Here is a 24,379-nt window from a genome sequence, read left to right on the forward strand (position 1 = left end):
TACAGCGGTGCAAACACCAAACCATGAGTCATGCAGATAATCCAGTCAGTGACCTGGGTTTCAATGACCATTGCCACAAAGCACTTTTCACCCAAAAGCCAGGCTCAACAGCTGAGCTGACCCCATGTGTTGGCACCAGGTGCCTGGGTTGTGGCTAAGACTCTCACATCTGAGCAGTGCCAGTCTGCTATTCAGCAGATGGGAGCCAACGTGTGGACATCAGCTCTGCCCTCGGTAACCCAGTGACACTTTTTCACTCAATCTGGGTTCAGACTTCTTCTGATGCACGCGCATACACCAAATAAAACTCCGTGTAAACAAACCAGGAGGAAGGGGGGTGGGTTTCAAAGCGCTTTATTTCGGCTGCCTTAGGACCTTGCTTTTGGCTCTGCTGTACTGAACATGGCCAAGCTTTCCTGTGTACTGAAAGGGACACTCTTGCACTGTTTCCCAGGTCCTGGGAGATTCAGAAGAGGCGTCCCCACAAACTCCCTACCACCCCCATCCCCAGAGACAGGGGAGCTCTAAGGCAGGCTGTAGTGTTCAGAGCCCAGTTTGGACATGCTATCCCCAGGCAGGAAGCCAGGCAGGACGTGACCACTGGGGAAAGTCACTGTCAAGGATTAGCAGCAACCAAATAAATAAGAAAACTACCGTGACGTCTACATAGACACGAATTTGGTTCTTTGAAAAACAACCCCCCTCCACACACACATAAAGGGCAGGAAGGCATGAAGGGCTGAGAGGGAGACTCCTATCTGTAAAGTGCTTTTGGGGATGGGGAGTCTTTGGGGCCAGGCCCAGAGCTCCATCTTTGTAGGGAAAGGGAGGATTGTGAGTGAAGATAGCATGCAATTTCTTGTCACTTGGCATTCAAAGTGAACAGTGCTAAAGAGAGCTCCCCTCCAGCAGGGTCTGCAGTCTACAGGTGAGCATAAGGTCCCCGCATATGGGATCTACCCACAAGAGCAGAGCAGACACACACACACACATCACACACACACAAATGCTCACACAGCGCGGCTCCAGCTGGCTGGGTGGCCACATGGGGAAGGCCTCACAGTAGCATGCACCGAAGCCTCCTCCAGTGTCGGACATTCCTCAGGCGGCGGACAGGAATGGGAAGAAGAAGAAGTCGAAGGCAAACTTGAGGGCGCCATGCACTGTGCTCCGCCAGTCCTGCTCAATCTTTACGTGCCTCCGGGCTGGGGACAGCTGTGCCATGCAGTTGAGGCAGCTGATGGCCTTGAGCTCGAAGACGGGCCACTTGCTTCCCAGGCGGCCCTCGAGGATGGTGCTGAACTCAATGAGGCTGCCCTGGCGCAGGTTCAGCAGGACATCCTTGAACTCGCTGCTGGCCCGGAGAACAATGTCCTTGGTGATGTCATCTTCTTCGTGGCCACGGTTGCCATTGGTCCCAAATGGCATGCCCACCGTGATCTCAAACTTGTAGCGGTCAAACTTCTTGATGTGGCAGGGGTGCTTAGCTAGCTGCTTGAGCCGGCAGAGTTCCTCCTCGGCTGTGGACGTGCTGCCGGAGCTGCAGGACGGGTAGGCCTCGCCATACAGACAGCGCATCCAGTCACCCAAGAAGAACGGGAGCATGTTGATGGCTGACTCAGCACTGTTGTCGATATCAGTCACTCGGACGTACTTGAAGCGGCCTGTCCATGTGACCCTGTGGCCCTCCAGGTGGCTGCACAGAATCTGGGCCCGTGCCATGTTTGTCTCCTTCCAGGCCCGTGGCCCGCACAGGAAGCCATACTGCTGCCAGGTAAGTGTGGAGTTGTAGACCTTCATGCCTTCAGACCGGTACACGTAGAACCAGCAAAAGAGCAGGATGGCTGTGAGCCACACCAGAATGAGCTTGACCATGGAACTCCGAGTCAGGGACTTGACCATCCCCACCACCGAAAAGTTGGCCTTGGTCCACCAGCGGACAAGCAGGGGCACGCTACAGATCACTGTGGTGACTATGATCTTGGTGACGTCCAGTGACAGGAACCACCGGGCAAACTGCACCATGCCCATAAGGGCAAGGCCAGCCACTAGGATGGGGAGGGCAAAGAGAAAGAGGAAGTAGCCAATAGAGGCACGGACCAGGCCCAGGCTGGTTGACTGTAGCAGGATGACCACGGACAGCTCACACCACATGAAGCACACCAGGTAGGGCACCAGGTAGCAGTAAGTGCCCTTGAAGCCCCGCAGCTGGGCCATTCGAAAGAAGAGGTAGAAGAGGTAGACGTAGAGCAGGCAGGGGAGGCTGGCATTAAGGACGATGAAGTGGCCAATGGGCACGGTAAAGAACGTCTGGCCAAGCATTTTCAGGAAGCGCCAGTCCACAGGCATGTTGGGCAGAAGGGACAACAATCCAGCAGCCACCTCGGTGACGAGGGCCCGCCTGGTATAGGGCTCGGCGCAACTGCTCAGGCTCATGTAGCTGGTCACTGTGAAGAAGGCGGAGATGACGGCCAGCTCCGAGCAGGGGATGCAGTCCTTGCTGGCCAGGGGGAAGGAGAAGATGACGAAGACGACTGACAGCAAGAAGTGGGCATAGGGTTCCAGGTGGTTCCACCCGAAGTTGACTTCGGCCTGCTCCACGTCCAGGTTGGGCTCGAAGCGAAGCAGCAGGTCAGTGAGAGTGCGGAAGTTCTCCCAGGCCTTGCTGTCCTGGAACACCTTGAGGGTGCATATGACCATGGACACAAAGGACAAGTAGAAGACCACCAGGGGGATGAAGAAAGCGAAGAAGTCGATGGTTAGGTTGCTGATGATGAAGAAGAAGATGAGGGCATTGATGTGATGTGTGGGCACGATGGTGGACAACCAATGCATGCCCGCCTTGGAGGCCAAGTCGATCAGGTACTCTTTGATCTCCATGATGGCGTGTAAAGGGTACTTCACCACCTAGGGGGGAGCAGGCAGTTACAACTAACCGGGACAAGAGCCACTTGCCATCCAACACAGACTCCCTCTAGTTCCGTGATTCTGCACAAGGTGAAGGACTCTCCATATGTTCCCACTCCTGGGTCTTGTCCTAGTAGGTCCAACCACCAGGAGCACCTCCTCCCCCCACTGAAGTGCTCCCCGTACTCCACAGTCCCTGGGAGCCTGCCTTCTTCTAAGGCCTATACCTCTGTGCTAAGATTCCCATTGATTGAGTTGTTTTGAATGAGAATGGTCCCCACAGGCTCACATATTTGAATGCTTGGTTCCCAACTGGTGAACTGTTTAGGAAGGCTTAGGAGGTGTGGCACTGTTGGAGAAGGTGTGGCCTTGTTGAAGGAGGTGTATCACTGTATTCGGCTATACGGTTTCAAAGGCCCACACCAGACCAGGTTTTACTCTTTCTCTGCTGCAACATGTAGATCAGGATGCACGCCCTCAGCCACTGCTCTGCTGTGGTGCCATGCCTGCCTGTCTGATGCCATGCTTCCTGTCATAGTAGGAATGGGCTAACCCTCTGAAACTGTTAGCAATGAAATGCTTTCTGTTATAAGTTGCCTTGGTTATGGTACCTCTCCACAGCTACGTAACAATTCCTCTGGTGGTAGGGGGGACTTGGCATTGTGGCCACACTATACTGAAGCACTTACCTGGGTCAAACTGACGGATACCCAGTGATGCTCATATTCTGGCAGACTTGGGGCATCTCTGTGATGGTCCTATGGCCACACCTGACGTTTGTACTGAGTCCCAACAACAACGTGGAGACTTGTCAAAGCAGGGTACATTTCTATGTCCCTCCTATTCTTGTTGTCTCCCTCCGGTGTGTCTACCCTCCCAGCTCATTCTGAGTGTCCCTGTATGGTAGGGTCAGTGGCCAGGCCCACGGCTCAGCTGGCCCACAGACCCTAGCCCCTAGAAAGTGGCCTCTGTCCTAGGCCACAGACACCGTTACTACACAGTGACTCTAATGAAACTCCAATGCCTCTGCCTGCTGCCCTTGCACATCTGCACAGATGAGGGCTGCGGAGAGTCACCAGCACCCTGTGAAGATGGCCCCAGCACACCTGCATGACCCTGCCTGCGCTTTCTGGGCCTCCTCCTGAGGACACCTCCTCACAGCAGAACCTCAGGTGACCCAAGGGACAGTAACCCAGACCCAGGTGTGTCTATGAAGCCAAGGGTCTTCTGACCTGCAGAGAGGAGCCGTTTGCCAGGCAGGAACCACACTGACCTTGTGGCGAAGCGGAAGGTCCTCGGGGCTTTTCCCCGCCAGCTCATCCTCATCTTCATCCTCATCCTGTAGGAACAGGTTAGTGGGGATGATGCCCTTGGCATACTTCTTGGTGAGCTCCACAAAGTCGTCCAGAGCAATATAGTTCTTGGCTGAAGCAAGGGAAGAAGACACCAGTTCTCCAAACTGCAAGCCCACTGTGGCCCTGATACATAGATGACGCAGGATGGCAACCTGGGTCCAGCCTGGTGCAGGCACAGGACCATTCCTCAGGCAAGGACATGGTGGGTCTACCATCTGTTACTCTGCCACCTCTGCCTCTGACCTAGGTGACATGTTACCTCCTAGTCCTTACTGCCTGAAGTCCACCCAAGCCTTCAAGTCAAGCCCTATTGCTAGCCTGCTCTCCTGGTACCCTCTGATGTCCTCTCTCCTTTCCACCTTGCAGGGCCTTGAGGTGCTGAGGACTAGCTGCCCTGAGGCCAGCTGCCAATCCATCATGACCCCCAAAAAGACCTACTACACACCCAATCACTCCTCCATCCAACAAGGCCTACCTACCACGTGTTCACGGGGCTCTCCTTTCACAGGATTTATAGAGGGCCAATATAAGTCTGCCTTTTGCCCCCACCCCCACCAGGATCTCCTGAGGACCCACTGTGTGTCTCTAAACCTCTCTATCCCACCTGTGTCTGCCAAGAGCCTGCTGTGCACTGGATGCTCTTCTGAGCTCTGGGGAACACTGGGGACAGGTAAAAGAAATGTAGCATGTGTCAAAGGCTGGGCTCCCAGCCTCCAGGGAAGATAAATGGAGGACACCGGCAGAGTCACCAAGAGCCATGGCCATGTTGGAAGTTCTTACTGGGCTAGCTGGGGAGGCTGCATTCCTGAATCAATACGATGAGACACAACTGTGAACCCCTGTCCCACCCACTGGGCCTCACAAGGAAGCTCTTGACTCAGCTCTCCTATCAGCGATGAGAAGCCCTCAGCCCCTCCCCCACATGTCAGTCTTCTCCAGGATGGGAGCCTGGGGCCCTTCAACTACAAATTTCACCCCTTCCTCCCTCCACCCCCGACACACAGAGTGATGATCTGGTGTCTTCTAATTCTCTGACCCCAGACATTCCAAGGGCACCTCCAGCTGTGTGCCCTAGCCTCTCTCCCATCCCACATGGATGCTGTAACCCTCTACTCCGCCTCAACACAAGTGCCCACACTGGGACCCCCACCACACACACACACGCACACACACACACACACACACACACACACACACACACACACACACACACACACACACACACTCACTCCCGGGTCCCCCTTTCCTTCCTGTTTATAGAGCCACCCCTGAACCTTCTGCTCATTCAGGCACCAGCCCGGACTCTGGCCTTCACCTGGTGAAGACTGTCACACTGTAGGTCTGTTTCCCGCTGTAGTCTGAGCTCCCAGTGAGCAAGGCTCAGGTCCCAGGAGCAAAAAGCACTACCACTCAAAGGGACCGAATGAAAGTCCACTTAAGCCAGAGACCCTGGCAGGCGAGCCAGGCTAGGACGCACAGCAAAGAGTGGAAGTTGTGCTGGGCGGTGTGTGGGAGGCAGACAGTGGAGAGCAGGATGGACAGTCATACTTACATTCACTGCTGACTAGGCGCTCCAGCATGCGTCTCTGCTTCTGCAGGGACTTGGGGACTGGGCCTGGTTGTGGCCCTCCATCTGTAGGACCAGAAAGGATTGGAAGTTGGGGCTGCTGAGTTGTCATAGGCTACCAGGCACAGGATCCTGGCTGTCACAGTGCTCAGGGATCACAGGGCTTGGGGTCCCATCAAATGCGAGGGCCACATCCCTGGGTAGCTATCTCGGAACCTTCCCATGAGGAGGACCAGCATGCTCAGTGCAGTTTCTACTCAGTGATGAACACACCCCTCCCACCCTTCCCCTCTGGCTGGCACTGCCTGCTCTTGACCATCTTCAGCCAACTAGTCAGCTCCCCAGGGAGCACCAGGCTCCTGTCACTCCCTGTATCTCTGGCCCTTGAACCAGAGGCATCCCGGGATTACTCCAATCAATAAATGAACAATAAATGGTGTTTACAGTCTTTGCCAACATGCCCATCACCTCCTAGCCATGGGGTCCCAACCCCCAGAGGGAAGCCAAGGGTAGGCTGGTTGTTGGTGATATGGCTGGCCTACCCTGCTCATTGACCTGTCCGACATTTTCCAGCAGCTCAGACACAGCCACCTGCTTCTTCTTCTTGGGGTTGAGTTTCCAGTACATGACCAGGGCAGCCTTGCGAACGGCCCTCTCCAGGTCAGTCTCAGAGGACAGCTGTTTCACCTCGGCCTCATTCTCAGAAGTGATGCCTAGCAAACAGATGTATTAGGCAAAGCCATGCCCCACAGCAGCCCCCAGGGACACTTGTACAGGGCCATGAGGGATCTGACTGGCTCCCTTGACTCAGAGTAGAGTGGATACCTGCCCCAAAGTGCATCTGAGCCTATCCCGACAGCACCCATGCTCCAGACTGGAGGTCAGGCTGTCTGGCAATGCCAGAGTGTCCACTGGAGCACAGGGCTGCCAGCCCTTCCTGGCCTGTTCCTCCCACGCCTCGTCCTCAGGGAACCCTCAGGTACTACAACAGGGACAAGGTACAAAGCAAGTTGCTGTGGGCCCAAGTCTAAAGCCACCTAGAATCTGGGTCAGACTTGCTGCAATTATAAGAGAAACTGTGGCAAGAGGGGGACATACCTGTGCCCACAGTGTTTCCTGGGCTGGGACTCTGCCCAGGTCATCTGGGCACACGGATTCTTCCACACAGAAAGAATGCCAGATGGCCCAGAGGAGTGAGTTGAGCAGAGACAAGGCCAGCAGTGCAACATCACCTCTCAGGAGGACTGGACTTTTTATCTGCCCAGGAATCTTGAGGTCGGAATGCAGAGACGAGCAGGGCCGAACAGGGCCGAGCAGGGCCGAGCAGGGGAGCCCGTGCTGCCTCCCCTTCCCACCCTCCAGCCCTGTGCGCCTGCCCCTGCTCCTAGGCAGCCCTGGGAACCACCGGCTCTGGACCAGTCATGTGGGCTGCTCTCCCCTAACCTGGCCAGCCCTAGGTTACTCTACCTCCCGAGGCCTGGGCAGATGAGCTGAGACACCTTGGCTGACAGAATGTAATGGGAAAACCAATCTTGTTTTGTTTCAACCCCAGATGACCAGTCTAGTTGTCAAAGAGAAAAGATTCTGCACACTAAATGTAACTTTGGAAACACTGATATATATCAGAAGAAGAGATACAGCATATGTTTCCCTGGGCTTTGGTTATGAGTAAATTGTATCCTTGTGGCTTCTACATACTGCAAGTTTTATACAGCAAGCATAAAAATTTACAATTAAAAATCAATATCAAAATACACAACCACAACAAAAACTCAGTGAAACGCCTGTGTCACCTTCCTCAGACTTGGAACCTACAGGATGCTTATTCTCTTACACTTGAGACAACTTCCTTCTTCTGACTCTAAGATTTACTTCCCAATTTAGACCAGAACCCAGAAAGGAAATGGGGCCTAATTAATTACTACCTGCAGACACCAAGCGCAGGACAAAGGACAAGGAATTGGCCAGCAGGTTTCAATAATCTCTCAGGGTGAGGAGGTGACCAAAAAGACCTCTCCCTTCCTCACAGTGTGGCCAGCACTGCAAACTGCACACCCTGCGGGCAGCGGCTAAGGGACCCACACAGCCTCACCTTTCCTGTCAGCCAGGCACCTCCTCAGCAGCTTCACAGCCTCCCGCCTGCCCTGCTTGGCTGCCAGGATCAGCCAGGCCACGGCTGAGCAGCTGTTGAGTTCTTCATCTGCATCATTGGCAAGTCGCAGGTAGTGTTTGCCCACCTGAGAGCAGAGACAGCCATCACACTCCAGCCTCCGGGGCTCGGTCCTCCTCACTACGAGGCAGGTGTAGAACCTTCTATAATGACAGAATGTGGGCTCTACACCGTGCTTAGCTCCTTCCCTTGTTCCTGCCTACTGGGTGCAGAACCCCATAGCGGTCAGAAGGCTAGAATGGCCGAGTCCATTTGCTGCCTCTCAAACAGCTCAAGCTGGAGAAAGGCAGCCAAGAGAAGTCCTGGTCCTAGGCTAGATTACTACTTACCTTTATAATAGAATTTTAAAATAAAAAGCATTTATTGCATATGTATGTGTGTGTGCATGTATGCCATAGTATACTTGAGGAGGTCAGAGGACAACTTGTGGAATTCGGTTCTCTCCTTTCACCATGTGGGTTCTGGGACTTGAACTCAGGTCACTGGGCTTGGTTGCAAGCACCTTTACTTGCTGAGCCATCTTGCTAGCCCTGACAGACCTACTGGAACACAACCATGGCCATTTGCTTACATGTTGGCATGACAGGCTTTCTGTTTTCCATGGGAATGTTGATTAATTTAGACAGATTGTGGATCCCAAAATATTTTCTGTCTGTCCCTATGCAAAAGTGCTCGCTAACCCAGTCCAATCTTCCCACTCTACAGATGGGCAAAGTGAAGCCAAAAACACAGACAGGCCAGGAAAGAGCTGGGTATGTTCCCCAAGTTCAAGAGGCTGGGGAGAGCTTCACAATCCAACCCAGCTCTGTGGATACTCTCTGGAGGCACGGGGCACAGGCTGAGGACGACTTCACAGTCCCACTGGCCCCTCAGATACAAGCAGACAACTTTGCTTGTGTCCCTGCATAGAGACTTTCTCCCTTCTTTGAGAACTGTAGGGTGGGAAACTCCAGGAGTCGATTGCTTGAGCCACAAACGTGGAAGTCAGGTGGTCAGAGGTCTCTCTATGTCCCTTATGTCAGAGAGTGATCTCCCCAGTGGGTGGGCCGGGGCAAGGCTGGAGGCAGAGTGGGGCATTCTAGGCCCCAGGGTGGGAACATGGACTAGTGTGGCTGTGTGCACAGTCTTGAAGGACAGGTAGCAGGGGACAAAACTTTCTTTAGTCTTCATTGCGGCCCAATGTGTGACAGCTGATTCCTATCTGCCAGGACATCTTGAGACAAAACGATGGCCTCAGGTGTCTGTCCTTCTCTCCCTCATTCTTCCCTGTGCACCTGGCTCTCCGATACCCAGCAAGCTTGTCCTGCCCGAGCTCCTCCGCTCATGACTCTCCGATGCCACAATGCCCTGGGCATGGTGGGTCTTCAGCTGAGATAGACTCTCCTAAGAGCAAGCCTCCTGCAGACAGCTTAGAAGAGGATGAGTGGGCCGGAAGGAGGGAGGGTGCCCTGGAGGAACACATGCCCAAGACAGGACCAGAGCGGTGCACCATGAAGATACTGAAGGAACAGACAAACAAAATCCACCAAAACCTAACCAACATGGAAGTTTGCATAACCCTATTAGTTCCCCATCCCTGCAGAAAAGACCAGACCCCTACTCCATGAGCTGAGTCAGACTCATGTTAGGGTCACATTCTAAGATCCCCCTGGATTCTGGTCCTCACCTCTGTCTGTGCTTTGGGGTCTCCAGCCTTGGCTTTCTCCAGGACTTCTTCAAAGGGGATCTCCACATCTGCCTTCACGGGACCTTGGACATGAGGAGAAATCAGAATGTCATGCAGCCCGGCTTCAGGAGTTCTGTCGCCGACTCTTTCTTTAACACTGAGGCTGTGAGTCAGGAGGACGAGACGGGGACAGAGAAGGAACTGGGAGACAGTGGGTTGCCTTTCGATGCTGCTAGCAAGTCAGAACAGTGGCAGTCCATTCTGTATGGGGGTGTTTGTCACTAGGAGCTCTGTGGTGAGGACTGGGGGTGTGGTACAGACCCCAGTCCCCCTGTCACCCTTCAGCTCCAATCCACTCACAGGGCTATAGTTAAAGAGGCGCTGGAATGAGAATCACACCAGTGCTCAGCAGACAGTGCAGCCCGGGAGGGCACAGTTGACGGGCATTCCTTTTTTCTTAAGTGCGGGTGCCTTCACTGCCACGGCTGCTGTGAAAAATGCTATAAGCTGAGGACTTGCAAACTGGAGTTTATTGTTCAGGGTTCTGGGAGTTAAGAGGTCCCAGTGCCTGGCTTATAGCTCATGTGGCACCTTGCCCTGTCTGGAAAGGGTGGGACAGCTCTGAGACCTATTTTATAAAAGCACTAATCTCATTTATGAGGCTCCATCCAATAAGAAACAGGCAGCAACCTCACCCAGGGCTGCAGGGAAATGCATGCAAGTCTACCTGGCACTTCCCATCCCCGAACAAGTGCATGGCTCAGGGATGGACACAGTCAAGCAAACATTTGTGTTGGTCTGGAAGAACAGCCTTTCTCTCATGCCAGACCGGCTCTGTAGAGGGTACCCTATGGGCAGAGCCCACCTGGGAGAGGACAACAAAGGAAAGCAGAGTAGAGGGGAGAGGGTACCTCCTGGTGACAGCATATAAACTCCTGGGTCCAGCCTCACCTGAAGCCAAAACTACTCTAGAGTCTTTAGAGGTATATGGTCTGGGGCTGGGGAGATAGTGTAGAGGGTAACTTCAGAGTACTTGCCCCACAAGCATGAGGACTTCAGTTTAAATCCTTAGTGCTCACATGAAAAAGCTAATCATGGCTGTGAATGCCAGTAACCCCAGCACCGGAAACCAGAGGAAGATGAATCCTGGGAGCCCTCTGGCTAGTTAGCCAATCTAGCCCAAACAAGAAGCTTCTAATTCAACGAGAGACCCCAATCTCATGGGAATTAGAGCAATAGAGAGGGCACCCAGCATCTTCCTCTGGTCTCTTGGGCATGCACCTACACACAATCACACACACACATACACACCACACAAACGCATGCACACACACACACCATACTTCACATACACAGGAAGAAAAAAAGAAATAGAGAAAAGGAGAGAGGGAGGAAGGGAAGGAGGGAGAGAAAGAAAAGGAAAGGAGGGAGGGAGCAAGGGAGGAAGGGAGGGAGGAAGGAAGGAAAAGGAAGGAAGGAAGAGAAGAAGGAAGGAAGGAGTCCTTGCCATTGTCTCCCACTCTTGTTTCTGCCAGTGCATACTGAGTTCCTGTCATCTGCAACTGAGAGGTTCCTGAACTAACTCCAGTCAGTTACAGTCATACATAATGAGCTACAGTCATAGGTAGGCCATATAATTCTGGGAAGGTCCCTGACCTCTGTGAGTCCTTGACTCCATCTCTTCAGTTGCCCCTCTCCACAAGCCCCTCACACTTGAAAGGGTCCTGCACAGCATGCAAACTTGGCAGTTCTGCCGGGGTCTTGGGGAGGAGAACCCCTATGGGCACTGTCCTTTCCGCTGGCACCAGCTCCTACCCAGCCTCCAGCAGTGCACTGGTGTGGTCCACTGCACTGAGTTAACTGGTCTCCATGCCCCAGCTTCCAGCAGTACAGCTCAGCAAACTCAGAACAAACAGGGATACGAGCCTTGGGTCTACAAGGAGTAGTAGCTGTAAGTATGCAGTGTCCCTCTGCCCCACACATCAGAGCATACCAGCCCAGCATTCTGTCTGGAAACTGTGATGCTGCCTGTAGGGCCATACACAGTCACACTGGACAGCCTCTTGCATCTTTCCCTACCAGCCCTGACTGTACACCAAGCACTTCCAGAGGCAGCCTCCATACAGTAAACTACTTCCTGTTCCATACACAAGTCATCTTACACCTAATAGTTCCTTAAACTTCCTAATATGGGTTAAATACTCTTAGAAGAGCCAATCTATCTGACATAGCATCCTGTCTCTAACATACATTCCTCATCATCTGGTCCTTGGCCTTCAGCATTTCTCTGTCCAGCCGCCATGAGGGGTTATGTTGATGAAGGGAAAGGCACCGTGGCCATATTACCCTTGTGGCCAAAGCAAAGGATCATGTGTACCATGGTTTTCCCACACTGGGCAGTCAAGGCTACTTGGCTAAGGGGCTCCACAATAAAAAGGGCCAATGGGATCTCCCATGTAAGATAGCCAGGTTGAAGGAGTCTCCCACAGGGCTGGGGGTACTCACTCCTCCACACAGGGCAGTCAGAACTGATAGCATCCCCCACATGGGACAGTCAGGATCACTCTGGGAAGAGAGGTCCTTCGACACATGTGGGACAGTAGGGACTCAACCCTTCTGGCTAGCAGAACCGTGGGGAAGGCACATATGTAGACAACTTAGTGGCCTGAAGAGGCTAAGGCTCTCGGCCTCTATCACTCATCTGGCAGGCTGTTATTGGGCCAAGGAGCCATCGTCACAGCTCACTCAGAGCCAGTGAAGACAGCCATGTTGTCAGCTCAGGTGACATGATGAGAGACTTCCTGGAGAGGCTGACATTAGAGGCTTGGAATGCAACCAGAGGCTGAGAGTAACAAACAGAGGCAGGCTGCCAGCTTTCCAAAGACTCAGAGACCATCAGAGGTGGCCTCACGATGGGGCAGCGTCAGCAGTCACAGCGTGTACTCAAGGACATGGGCCGGGTCAGGAAGAAGAGAGGCTTCGCTGTCTCCTTAACTACCAACAATGGGACTCTGAGAGCAGTGCTCAGTTATGTGACCTAAGGGTCAGCAGGGTCCCACACTCACGTCTACATTGGCTTCTCACACCTTAACAGCCATGGTTCTCCCAGAAGCCCTGTGGGTTCCTGAGAGGCCCAGAGGGGTAGGGAAAAAAGGCTGTAACCAGGCTGGGACCGAGACAGCCTCTGTCCCAGAGACCCATGTCTGATCCATGGTGCATACGAGCTGGGGCTGCAGACCCACACAGCCTACTTTCTTTCCTCCTGCCACAGCCTACTTTCCTTTGTCCTGTCAAGCCAGGCCGGAGGCCCTGTGCAGCATGACGGCCCATAAGTCTCCGACAGACCCAGACTAGTAGTGCCGCTAAACCCAACCCAGTAGCCAGTCCCCCACCAGAGGGACACAGGAGCAGGGCTACAGATAGCAGGGCTTCTAAGACCAGGCTTTGGGCTTCTGCTAAGGAGAGTGACAGGACTCTTTAGGCCTATGAAGAGACGTTGGGCTCCACTGCTGACCTATGGGCTACTGTTCTAAGTACCTACTGACTGTGGCCTATGAACTGGGCTGCTATGGGTACCTGCTGACTGTGACCTATGGGCTAGGCTGCTATGAGCTCCTGCTGACTGGCTGGGCACAGCTGGAGGTGACTTGCATGCGACCTGAGCAGCACTGCCAGGGCAGAACTCAGAATGGACCCACCTCAGTGTTCTGTGGCCTCCACCGCTCCCCCAGAGCTTCATAACTTCCTGTGGTGTTCTGCTAGCCCATGTCCCTGGTCTCCTTTGCTGTCTGGTCTCAGGAGCATCCCAGTCCAGCCATGAGCACCATCAGGAGCACCTTCTTATGTGGCAGATGGAGTGTGAGTGCTCCAGCAAGGTTCTATGAGCCAGAGGGAAATCTAGAGGACAGCTCTGGTCCACATTCCAGGTTTCGAAAGGCAATTCAGGCAGCCCTCCAGGCATACTTCTGATACCCTGAAGACTAGACAACTCTAGGTTCCCTCAGGGGCTACAACCGAAGTCCCAAACTCTGAGATCAACCCCAAGCCTATAATCACTCATTTATCACCGTACAGTACAGGCTTGGGAAGTATCCTATAGGGCAGTTGTGAGCCTTGGACCTGTCACCAAAGCCTGGCAGGCTCCACTCTGGGGACAGATAACTGGCTTGGTGAAGGTTCCCTGAGCACAATGGATTCAATTCACCAGGCACACAGTATATCTCTGTCCTTGGCCAGCAAGTCCCTGGTGGCCCACTGGTAAGCACAAAGTCAAACTACTCCTAACTCCCTCGTCTCCCACCCCAGCTGGGGATCCAGGGTCCACAGCTGCTTCTATCTGCTTTCTCATCTGAGAAAGGAGATGGCAACAGGCGACAGTGCCCAACCCCATCCTCGCGGTGGGGGAGGGACCGATGCAGTAGGAGGCCTAAAGAGCTACTGTGTAAAGCCTCGTACTGCAGATACATGTCCCTATCTTAGCAGATGCTCAGTAAACCTGCAGACACGTTAGCTAATGGCTAAACTCTCCCTGGCACGAGCTCTAGGTCCCACTGCCCCTGCCAGCAGGGTGGGGCCTCTCGTCTCACATCAGCGACTAGGGACGGTGAGTTAAAGCTTGCAGTTTAAGGACGGGAACCTCCAGACTGCTGATCTGCCTGGCTGGCTCTTACAGTGCCATCGCAGGCACAGCACACACAGCTGACACCTGCTTCCTGGTGGTATCTCAAGCAGTGGTCTGGGCCTTTTACTCACTTACCCAGGTTGAAACCCAGCTTTCCGGCCATGGCTTCTGTCCCCACAGTCATATGATATCAGAGAAGGGGTGGGTGGCATTTGGCACTGGGCTTGGATCTGGGGCCAGGCCTTGCCTGCCTTGGAGGCAAAGCTGAGTGACACAGTGATCTTTTAAGAAGATTCATAAAGAAAAGGCCTGAGGGCAGGACAGTGCTGAGGGTGACACTGGCCAGGCAGTGTTAGCTGCCCAGGAGCCTTAACCCCAGTCAAGCAGGCTGGAGCAGCCAGAAGATCTGGTCCCTTGATCCAGGAACTGAAACTCCAGGCCTTGATCTGTGGACAGGCTGGCAGACAGTGGTAGACACAGGGGTGTGCATCACTAATCTAGGGACTGAGCAGGTGCTAGATGGGGACACTGCTGGGTTGGGGTGCTCACTGAGGGCTGCTGGCCTTTCTCAGAGAAAACAGAAAGTGCCAACAGTTGCAACAAGGTGACAGAACAATGTTGTGGAATGTTACTTTAACTATCTAAAGATGTATTACATTTGTTTATGTTGCAATTGTTTAATTATGTATAGATGTGTTGCTGTTTCACCCTGCCTGCTGTTCACTTAATTGGTCTAATAAAAAGCAGAACAGCCAATAGCTAGGCAGTAGAGGGATAGGAAGAGCTGGCAGGCAGAAAGAATAAGAAGGAGGAAGGAAGCTAGGCTCCAGAGAGAAAGAGAGGGAGACACCTGGGCCAGCCAGCCAGGCAGCCACCAACCAGCCAGACATGGAAGAAGCGTGTAAGTAGAACACACAAAATGAAAGAAAGGTAAAAAGCCCCAAGGCAAAATGCAGATGAAGAGAGACAGGTTAGTGGGACAAACATAAGCTAAAGGCTGGGCTTTCATAATTAATTAGTCTCTGTGTCATGATTTGGGGGCTGGTGGTCCAAGAAAGCCTATTACAGAACAAACTGACCAGGACTGGAGGCTGTACCACCCCAGGGCCAAAAGGAGTCTCTCCTTGCTCCAACCCAACCAAGTATAGCAAGGGATAGTCTCAGCATCTGAGGCCACATAGGTGTCCCCTCTTTATAGCCCACAGAGAGACGTAATTTGACACAAACCTTCAGCCAAAGATAGAGCCCCACTCTGTGACTCTAGGCAAAGGTCCAGTGGATGACACACATGCTGGAACATGGTGTCAAGAGAAACTGTAAAGTCACATAAATGCCACTAACTGGAGGGGATGGGCCTAGTACACAGGATCCAGAGCAGGAGTCAATGTTAGCCAGAGGCAGCATTGTCCTCCTGCATCATGATAGGCCAAGTCCACTCTCCACACATGGTCTTGACAGCCTTCCATCCTCTGCCCTCCAGATCCCTTGCAGGACTGACCCTGTCCTGCACTGCTGGCCTCCAACCTCTGCTGATCATGTGCCTGGCGCTCATTCATTTTACATGATGCTTACTTTCCACCCCCCTCCCCAGTCTGGCACTTGACATGGAGGGAGCAGGGCACATGCTGACTGGAGGCATGAGAACCTGGGGAGGTCAGAGAAGAGAAGCCCCAGTGTGATCACACAGGCCAGCCCCTGCAAGGCACAGAGTCTCACACTCAGCCCATAACTGTCTCGCTTCATCTCAGCACACTTCTAAGTCAGAGGTGAGTAGTAAATATTCCCAAGGCTCAGTTTTATACTCCCCAAATTTAAACACTCCCCAGAAGTATGTTTTAATTTTCATTAAGAAACCGGGAAGACTGGGGCTGGAGAGATGGCTCAGCAGTTAAGAGCACTGACTGTTCTTCCAGAGGTCCTGAGTTCAATTCCCAGCAACCACATGGTGGCTCACAACCACCTTGAATGAGATCTGGTGCCCTCCTCTGACATTCAGGCAGAAGGCCATATACACATAAATAAAATATTTTTAAAGAAAAAAGAAAAGAAAGAAAGAAATTGGGAAGAGAATAAGAGAATATCAGGCTGCAACATAGGATGAGGATATTTTTCTGGAAACTTCTGTTCAGAGGGAAAGAGAAATGTATGTATATGTGTGTGTGTGTGCGCCTCTGTGTGTGTGCGCGCGTGCGCGCATGTATGTTTGTGTGTGCATATATACATGTATGCTTGCACCCCACAGGTGCCAACAGAATATGTTGTTCTTCCCATGGATTGAAGCTGGAGAGAGCCAGAGGTAGGAGACCTCACAAGCAAGTGGCATCCCAAAAGGTGAGGTGAGCAGAGCATTTGGGGGACAGAGGTTCTCAGAGGGCAGAAAGGAGGTGGAGACCACAAGGGCCAATCTGAAGGATGCAGAATGACCTCAAGGTGCAGGGAAGAGCAGGTGACAACACAGGGGTAAGACACAGGACTGAACCACTAAGCACTCAAACCACTCTGAGAGCTGGGGGTCCAATCAGGACCACAGAGATGGCAGGCAGGACCGTGAGCATCTCTGAGCCATGTGGTCCACCTGCAAATGAGGCTGCTGCCCAGAAGAAAGGAGAAAGGTACTGTGTAGGAGGAAGCCTATATGCGCCTCTAGTAAGTCACATGGTTAATGGCGGCATACAAGCTTCCTCCTACACCAAAGGACTGGTCATACATTTGACATCCACACAGTTTACAAGCTGCAACCTCAGTACTGCAGAGCAGCCCCAACCCGAGGAACCTGGGCCATGTGCCCACCCTGCTTCCCCCAGGTTGCTGTGTTCTGAGGACTGCAGGACTGACCCTAACACCTTACCAGCTCTATGTACTCCTTCTCGGCTGCTGGCATGAGAGGCCCGTGTCTCCGGAGTGGGTGCTACCCCAGCACCTGGTCCAGCGCTGGGATCAGCCTGGGGTCTGGGAGCATGCGGCGCCTCAACCTTTTCTTGCTCCAGAGAGGCAGTGGCATTGAGCCGGGCCCGGGTCTGGGGCTGCGGTGCAGGAGGAGGTGGGCCAGAGGGGCTTGGAGGTGGAGTGCCAGAGTTCATCTTGCCTGCAAACAAAGAGAAGGCTCAGACACACACAAAAGGCCCCTGACCCGGCCTGGGTGTGAGTGGCCAAGCTCGGCAGTCTCATTTAACCCGACAACTCCACAGGGTGGCTTCCAGTTCCCATCTCATCAGGTTGAGCCAGGTGACCCTGGGCTTCTGTGCCTTCATTTGAGAAATGAGGATGACACTGACGACGCTCAGAGAGGTGGGGCATGTGGAATTCTGAACACAGATAAGGCCTGACCAGGGTGGATGCATGGGGACCTACAAATGTCACTCAGCATCTGAGAAAGTGACTTTATCTGGAAAAATGAGTCTTTGCAGCCGTAATAACTGAAGCTGTTTGAATGAGATCACCCGGGCTTAGGCTGGTCCTCAGTTCAATTGGTGGTGTCCTCAGAAACAGACACAGCACAGGGGACCACATGGAGATGGACCACAGGCTGCAGTAACACATGTGTAAGAGGACAAAGGCGGAGGACTGACAGCCGCCGCAGGAGGCAGAGAGGTGGGAGCAGCCTGGAGTTCCCTGAAGGACTAGGTCTAGACACATCTTGGCTTTAGCCTTCAGATTCCACAACTAGAGACAACAAGCTTCAGTAAACTGATTTTTAATGAAAGCGTGAAGAAATGAACACTGGGGCTGGAGAGACAGCTCAGCAATTAAGAGTACTGACTGCTCTTCCTGAGGACCTGGGTTCAGTTCCCCGAGCCCACATGGCAGCTCACAACTCTAGCTCCAGCGGGTCTGATGGCCTCTCCGGACACTGCATGCACGCACGTGGTACACATACATACACACAGACAAAACTCTCATATGTGTAAAATAAAAGTGAATCTATTTTAAAAAGAAACAAACACCTTGGTAGCGTAAACATCTGTGATGAGGCTGAGGTAGGGGGCACAACTGGTGAATCCTACAGACCAGGTCCTGGTCTCAGGTACACACACCCCAGCTTTTGACGCACATCATAAAAAGCCAGTAGTGGTGGGAGAAGTAACATCTAGAACAGCCTGGAGAGCAGTTAGTGTGCAACACCATGAAAGGGCTTGACCGGTCAGCAAGAGGGCCTTGCATGTTGCTTAGCAACCTGGAAAATAACAGGTTATCATAATTAAGGCAGTCATGAGCAGAGACCATAGAACAGTAAGCACTGGAGAATCCCTATCCTAGAAGGGCTTTGAGGAGACAGAAGCCCCTGAAACTTCTGGACCCCTGCAGACTGGAATGTGCAGAGACCATTTCTCAGATTCCAAAATGACCCTCCCCAAAGCCAAGGCCATGCCTGTCCCCTTCATCACTTTTAAGGAGACATGCTGGGGAGTCTGGCTATGAGGGAATAGAATTCTGATTCAAAAGGACCCTGATCTCTTGGCCTGGGCTACCAGCCGTGTGATCCTGAGCAGCCAGGTGCCTTCCCAAGCATCGTACCCTTATCTAGAATCTAGGATATATAGCTCCATGCTCAATGTGACTGTGAGGACAGGGGACCCAAGACCAAGTTGCAAGGGACTAGGTCTCAGCATCTAACCCTGAGCTTGGCCAAGTAGCCCCGTGATGGGTGTTCTGCCTCTAGAAAAGCAGGCATGCACCCCGGCCTACCTGCTGGTCTCATACTCCCCGACTTCTGCTCCACCCTTAACTGCAGACGGGTCCCATAGATAGGAGCTGTGTCCAAAGAGCAAAGCAGATTTCAATCTAGCATTCTCCTGCTCAGGGCAGAGTGCTTAATTCAATTTACTTTCTTATTTATGGGTTTCCTTTTTTTTTTTTGAGACCTTACTTTAAAACATTCCCCAGGGATATTTAAAAACAAAAAGCATGGCCAAGCCTCATGAATCTGCTTGGAAATCAGTGCAGGGCTCCGAGCTGTCTCCCAAATGCAGGCTTCCAGGAATGGCGATGCCTTGCAAAACTTGTCAGCTAGCCACATGTGCAGCCCCACGGGGGCATGCAGATCCAAGGGAACACGCAGACCACTGGGAACTATACATCCACAGGGACATACAGACCCATGAGGATATGCAAATCGACAGGGGCTTCACACCCACAGGAGCCCACAGACTCAAGGCGGGGCCACAGCCAGCAGTGTGGTGAACATGGGGCTGGGCTCTCCCCACAGAGCAATCACTCAGGTCACCAGACCATCACACACTCAAGAAAGATGGGCTCCCTCCGCCTAACAGGAACACACCATCCCAGGTCACTGGTGAAGGAGCTGCCCAGCCTTTAATCTCATCCATCACCCAGACCCACACCCTGAGGTCTGGAAGGAGGAGGAACCGTTCAAATAGCTTGCAGTGCTGGGGCTGGGTTCAAACCCACGCCTGTGATTCCTCCAACCTCAGCAAACATGCTGCCTTGCACCCTCTCTGCTCTTGTCCCTTGGCTGACACACTGGCTGCTGGTGCTTGTGCCCTGTGGTGTCCTCCTCTGGGGGCTCAGCACAAAGCCCCACAACCTTCAGTGGCGGCTCCAGCTACACACTGGCCAGGGTTTCCCAGATGCCTCTACTCAGGCCCTAAACACTAGCTCTCAGGGCTTCGGTCCAGCCTCTCTGTGACTGAAAAGATGGCACCCTCCTGACAACAGGACACCACTTCATAACCACAGGAACCTCGGGGAGTGGCTGCTTAGCTTCCCTGCCTCGGTTTCCCTACACCTACCACATCAGGTGCAAAGGGATGTGGTAGAAGAGAAAGCTGCCTGTAAATGGTGAGGCATTCAAAAACAAAACAGAGCCGGGTGGTGGTGGCGCACGCCTTTAATCCCAGCACTCAGGAAGCAGAGGCAAGGGATCTCTGAGTTCGAGGCCAGCCTGGTCTACAGAGCCAGTTCCAGGACAGGCTCCAAAACAATGCAGAGAAACCCTGTCTCGAAAGACCAAAATAAACAAATACATACAAACGTACATACAAAACAGAACAAAATGAAACAAACTCCTTAAATGGGGACTTCAAGAATAGCTCAATTGGAAAAACAGCTTGCCAGGCATAGGGCCCTGAGTCTAGTCCCCAGTTCCAATGTAAAGACAAAAGCCTCATGCAGTAATCCCAGTGAAGTGGAGGCTGACCTACAGGGCTGGCCGGTCAGCCAGCCTAGACTAGTTGGCAAGCTCCAGGCCAGTGAGAAACCCTGTTTCCAAAAACCAAGGTGGACAGTGGCTGCGGGAGAACAGCTAAGGTTGACCTCTGACCTCCCACATGCACACATGCAGACATCTAAATACACACACAGAGACCCAAGTGTGACAATCTCTCCTTCAGGTGAGAAACACCTTATAAAGGAAAATGTCAGGGAAAGAGGCTATGGCTGGCTGCAACGCTCCTAGGTAACTTACCATGTGCACACTGCAGTCAAAGCAAAACTATTCAAAGCAAGAAATCTGGTAAGGTTGGGCGTTGGTGGCGCACGCCTTTAATCCCAGCACTTGGGGAGGCAGAGGCAGGTGGACCTCTGTGAGTTTAAGGTCAGTCTGATCTACAAAAGTGAATTCCAGGACAGCCAGGACTGTTACACAGAGAAAATTTGTCTAAAAAAAAAAAAAAGAGTAAGACAAGATGGATGGATGCAGTGGAATTCATTTCAGGTTCTGGGGCCACTGGCCAAGCATAGTTTAGGTCAGAGAGATTATTAATTCAAAACAGTTTCCTGGAATTATCGGTCACAGAGAGACAAGAATCAGCCCACCAGACCTGACCCTGGGGGAGGGACCTGCCTGGTGCCCTGTGAGCCAGGAAGTCAGGGCTGCGCCTTGGGGCACACACTCAGGGCTCAATGAAGGCAAGCTGACCCGTGAGGCAGCCAGGCTTCAGGGAGCTGGGACTGAATGATCTTAGGCAAGTCCCTCCCTAGGGATGGAAATCCCTGGCTGTCACCCAACTCTTGCCCCAGCTTCACTGTGGCTAGAGCAGTGGCTTAGAACCCATCATTGAGTAAGATCCCAAAACACACAGAGGCCAGCATTCTTTCCCTGTGAACACCAAGGCATATTTTTATCCCATCTAAACACAAATGTCAGCATCAAGGAGCTGAGCTGAGGAGTGGTTTCCCCCAGAGAGGCCACCCTGGAGAGGGCTGCCTGACTATGGTCTATGGAGGCTGGGGCTATAGGACCACATGGAGACATCTAGCCAGAAGGTTCTAACCCTCCCAGGCCAACTTCATTCTGCTCTGCAGGGGATGGTGCCACCCTCGCAGTCCCTTGGAAACAAGTCCCACGGGAAGCCAAGACGGCCAGCATTTCTGCTTGCACATGGTACTCGTGAGAGACACCTGCAGGGCTCACACACAGAAGCATCCCCCCACAGCGATGCTTCAGTGTCCAGAGAACCCAGCGATAAAGCCCTCAGTCTCCACACGGTACTCACTGCACAGCTATTAACCATGATCTCCTGTACAAAGACTCTAAGACAGAAAACAAAATATAATACTGTCAAGCAGTGCTTAAAACAGATTTGGTAACCATCCTGGGTCTGTTTAGGATGAGAACAAAACTTATCTGTAAAAAAGATGGAAGAAGTGCCCCTCCCCCACTGCAATACTATCTCTGAGTAAGGAATATAGGTGGTTTTACTTTAGCTTAAAAAATATATATATATCTTCTTAGTTTTCAATAATGAATGTGGGACATTTGGGGAGGTAAAATGAAGCATTATTGTAAAATCCACCAGCGACCAAGTCCCTGGCCTAGGATGTCCACTCTGGCCTGGCCTAACCCAGTCCTCTGGCACAGGGCTGACCCTCAAGACAAGGTCACAAAGCCCTTGATGGCTCCTAGGTACCTATTTTTGCCCAGAGTATTAAGTCCAAACCAAGGAACAGTCCAGCTCTCCCAATGTGACAAGTTCACAGGAACACAGGGGGAGGGAACTGGGAGGGGCAGGGGTTTCAGTGGTGGGTACCTGCTCCGGGCTGACTGTGTGGGTCAGCAGGCTGGACTGGGATCTATCTTATGTCGGGCACTGAGCCTCCCTGCTCAGGAGAAGATGCTCCAGGGCTAATCTCTGAGCTTCTGTCTTGGTAGGAAGGCGATATCTAGTCAGACAGCTTGAGATGGTGAAGCCACAGTGACGAATGGACAGAGAGCTCTCATTTAACCATGGGAAGGGCCACATTGGGGACATTACAAAGGCCTGGCTGAGCCTTCGGGACAAGCACAAGAGAAAAGTAGATTTTCAGCATTAGCTACACTGTGCCCTGGGGGAGGGGTGGGCAGATAGACAAACATCAGCCCCCCAGGACCAGAAGGAATGCCAGGCTAGGAGTGAGGTTGATCCCATAGGCCCAAGAATGCAAGAACCACTGAAGGTGTTTGGAGCTATGGAAGACCAGGGAGGAGCGTGAAGGCCATCCAGGCAGAGTGAGGGGCCTGGGCAGGGCAAGCACTGGGGTAGCTGGGAAAGACGGGAGACTGTAAACGGGTTAAGATGTAAGGGGATTAAGAAATGGGGACTCAGAAGTGGCTTGGGGGCCTCAGCTCCCTCCTGAAGTTGGAGAGGTTAGAGGAGGGGTACCTCATGGAGCACAGTGCTCCCTACCCAAGGACATGTCTGGCATCTGTCATACAGTGCAGGCATTTCTGAGGCCAAGACTGAGCAGGTCTCCTGTGTGGCCAGCCCCAACCCTTCTGAAGGCACAGGGGAGGCCAGCACTGGGGAGCTCCCACAGTTTTCCACCTGGGGAAGAGGGTGAAGGGTGTCTCCACCCAATCCTGCCTGTGTCTAAAGAGGTCCAAGGAGCATTCAGGAAGGAAGTGGAACATAAAAGAACCTCTCTCTAGATTCCTAGTCCCATGAAAAGTAGCTGTGAGTGTCGTCAGCACCTGAGAGACAGAGGTCAACAGGTAGGGAAAGCCAGAAGGCAGCCCCTTGTGCTTCTCATGGGCCTCAAGAGCCTAGGGCTCTGAGTGAGTGATGGAGTCTAGAGACAGGAAAGTCCCAGCCAACCACCAGGGGTCATTGTCCAAGGTGAGGGAGGTAGGGCTGTACTTGGTTGCTGGGGGCAGAGGTTCATTAGTTCTGTCCATTAGCTGCGTCGTTCTGGCCAGGTCCCAAAACCATTGAGCCTCTGGTGTCAAATAAAAACTGTAAGTCCCACCCCTGGGACTAGGGGCCCACTTGCGGTGGAAGGTGGAGGTGGCAGGGGGAAAGTTCTAAGGAACCCAAATGCTGGTTTATTGGAATCTCATGTAACATCAACTATCCAAATGCGGTGATAGGACGCAGCTCCAATCACACCCAAAAGGGCAGGGTCAGACTTTCCAGAGGACTTCCAGTCATCTGACCAGAACCTAAGTTCTCCAAAGTGCGGTGCATACCAGAGATGACGACACACCACGGCCAGAGGTACATACTAGGGTGGGTCACTCCAAGCAGGTCCCAAGGGTTCCCACTGTCTTGCCTCCTTCACAGAGAACCCGAAGAAAGAGGAACTGCCACACGGTTCCCGGGTGGGCTAAACCCCCTAACGCCCCAAGGATCAGGTCCTGTGTGGCCCTGTGAGGGGCGGGCGGGGGAGGTAGGCATGATGGGGCAGTTCTGGGGCGTGGACAGCCTCTCCGACCCGCTGTCCCATCCGCAGCGCAATCTCGAGGGGGAGATTTGCAGGCATGTCCGGGATTCCTGGACTGAACGAGGGGCGCACAGCTGAGGTACACCGATTCAGTTTGGGCAGTAGGCGCCTCGGGCTCCGCGGAGCTCCGAGTTTTGGCCTCCAACTTCTAGCAACTTGCGGAGTTAACTTGGGACCCGGCCACCCATCAGGGGAAACTGAGGCCGGGAGAGCGGCGCCTCCCAGCGCTCCGGAACCTTCCCTGTCGCTGAGCGCCCAGGGTAAATGCCATGGTACAACGATCCTGAAGTACTCACCGGCCGTAGTGCTGGGCCTCTCAGCCCGCCGCCAAGTTGCTCAGAAACCACGGAGATTGCAGCCGCCAGCAGAGCAAGCAAAGCGAAGCGCGCGGCCCTGCGTCCAGCGCGGCCACGGGCAGGGGGCGGAGACTGGGCGG

The 24,379-nt window shown here is 53.1% G+C and overlaps 1 protein-coding gene across 1 annotated transcript; it reads right to left on the reverse strand.

Annotated features, from left to right (window-relative positions):
• Window positions 1-338: 338 nt before the first annotated feature.
• On the reverse strand, window positions 339-24,362 carry Wfs1 (wolframin ER transmembrane glycoprotein). Its single transcript, XM_005068838.4, has 8 exons — window positions 24,240-24,362; window positions 17,135-17,371; window positions 9,666-9,748; window positions 7,922-8,066; window positions 6,372-6,542; window positions 5,815-5,895; window positions 4,181-4,332; window positions 339-2,907 (listed from the first exon to the last, which is right to left on the reverse strand). The coding sequence occupies exons 2-8, from the start codon at window positions 17,364-17,366 to the stop codon at window positions 1,102-1,104; spliced, it is 2,670 nt and encodes an 889-aa protein (XP_005068895.1). The 5' UTR covers window positions 17,367-17,371; window positions 24,240-24,362; the 3' UTR covers window positions 339-1,101.
• Between the last annotated feature and the right edge of the window lie 17 nt (window positions 24,363-24,379).

The sequence above is a fragment of the Mesocricetus auratus genome, unplaced genomic scaffold (genome assembly GCF_017639785.1).
Source record: "Mesocricetus auratus isolate SY011 unplaced genomic scaffold, BCM_Maur_2.0 Super-Scaffold_100006, whole genome shotgun sequence".
Taxonomy (NCBI): domain Eukaryota; kingdom Metazoa; phylum Chordata; class Mammalia; order Rodentia; family Cricetidae; genus Mesocricetus; species Mesocricetus auratus.

What these genes read in the sequence shown, in the direction of transcription:
- Wfs1 (XM_005068838.4), bottom strand. Translation starts at nt 17,366, where the DNA reads ATGAACTCTGGCACTCCACCTCCAAGCCCCTCTGGCCCACCTCCTCCT. An exon ending in AGAAGGAGTACATAGAGCTG is followed by an intron (nt 9,749 to 17,134) that starts GTAAGGTGTTAG and finishes CTCATGTCCAAG; the next exon opens with GTCCCGTGAAGGCAGATGTG. An exon ending in GCGCCTAGTCAGCAGTGAAT is followed by an intron (nt 4,333 to 5,814) that starts GTAAGTATGACT and finishes CCCTTGCTTCAG; the next exon opens with CCAAGAACTATATTGCTCTG.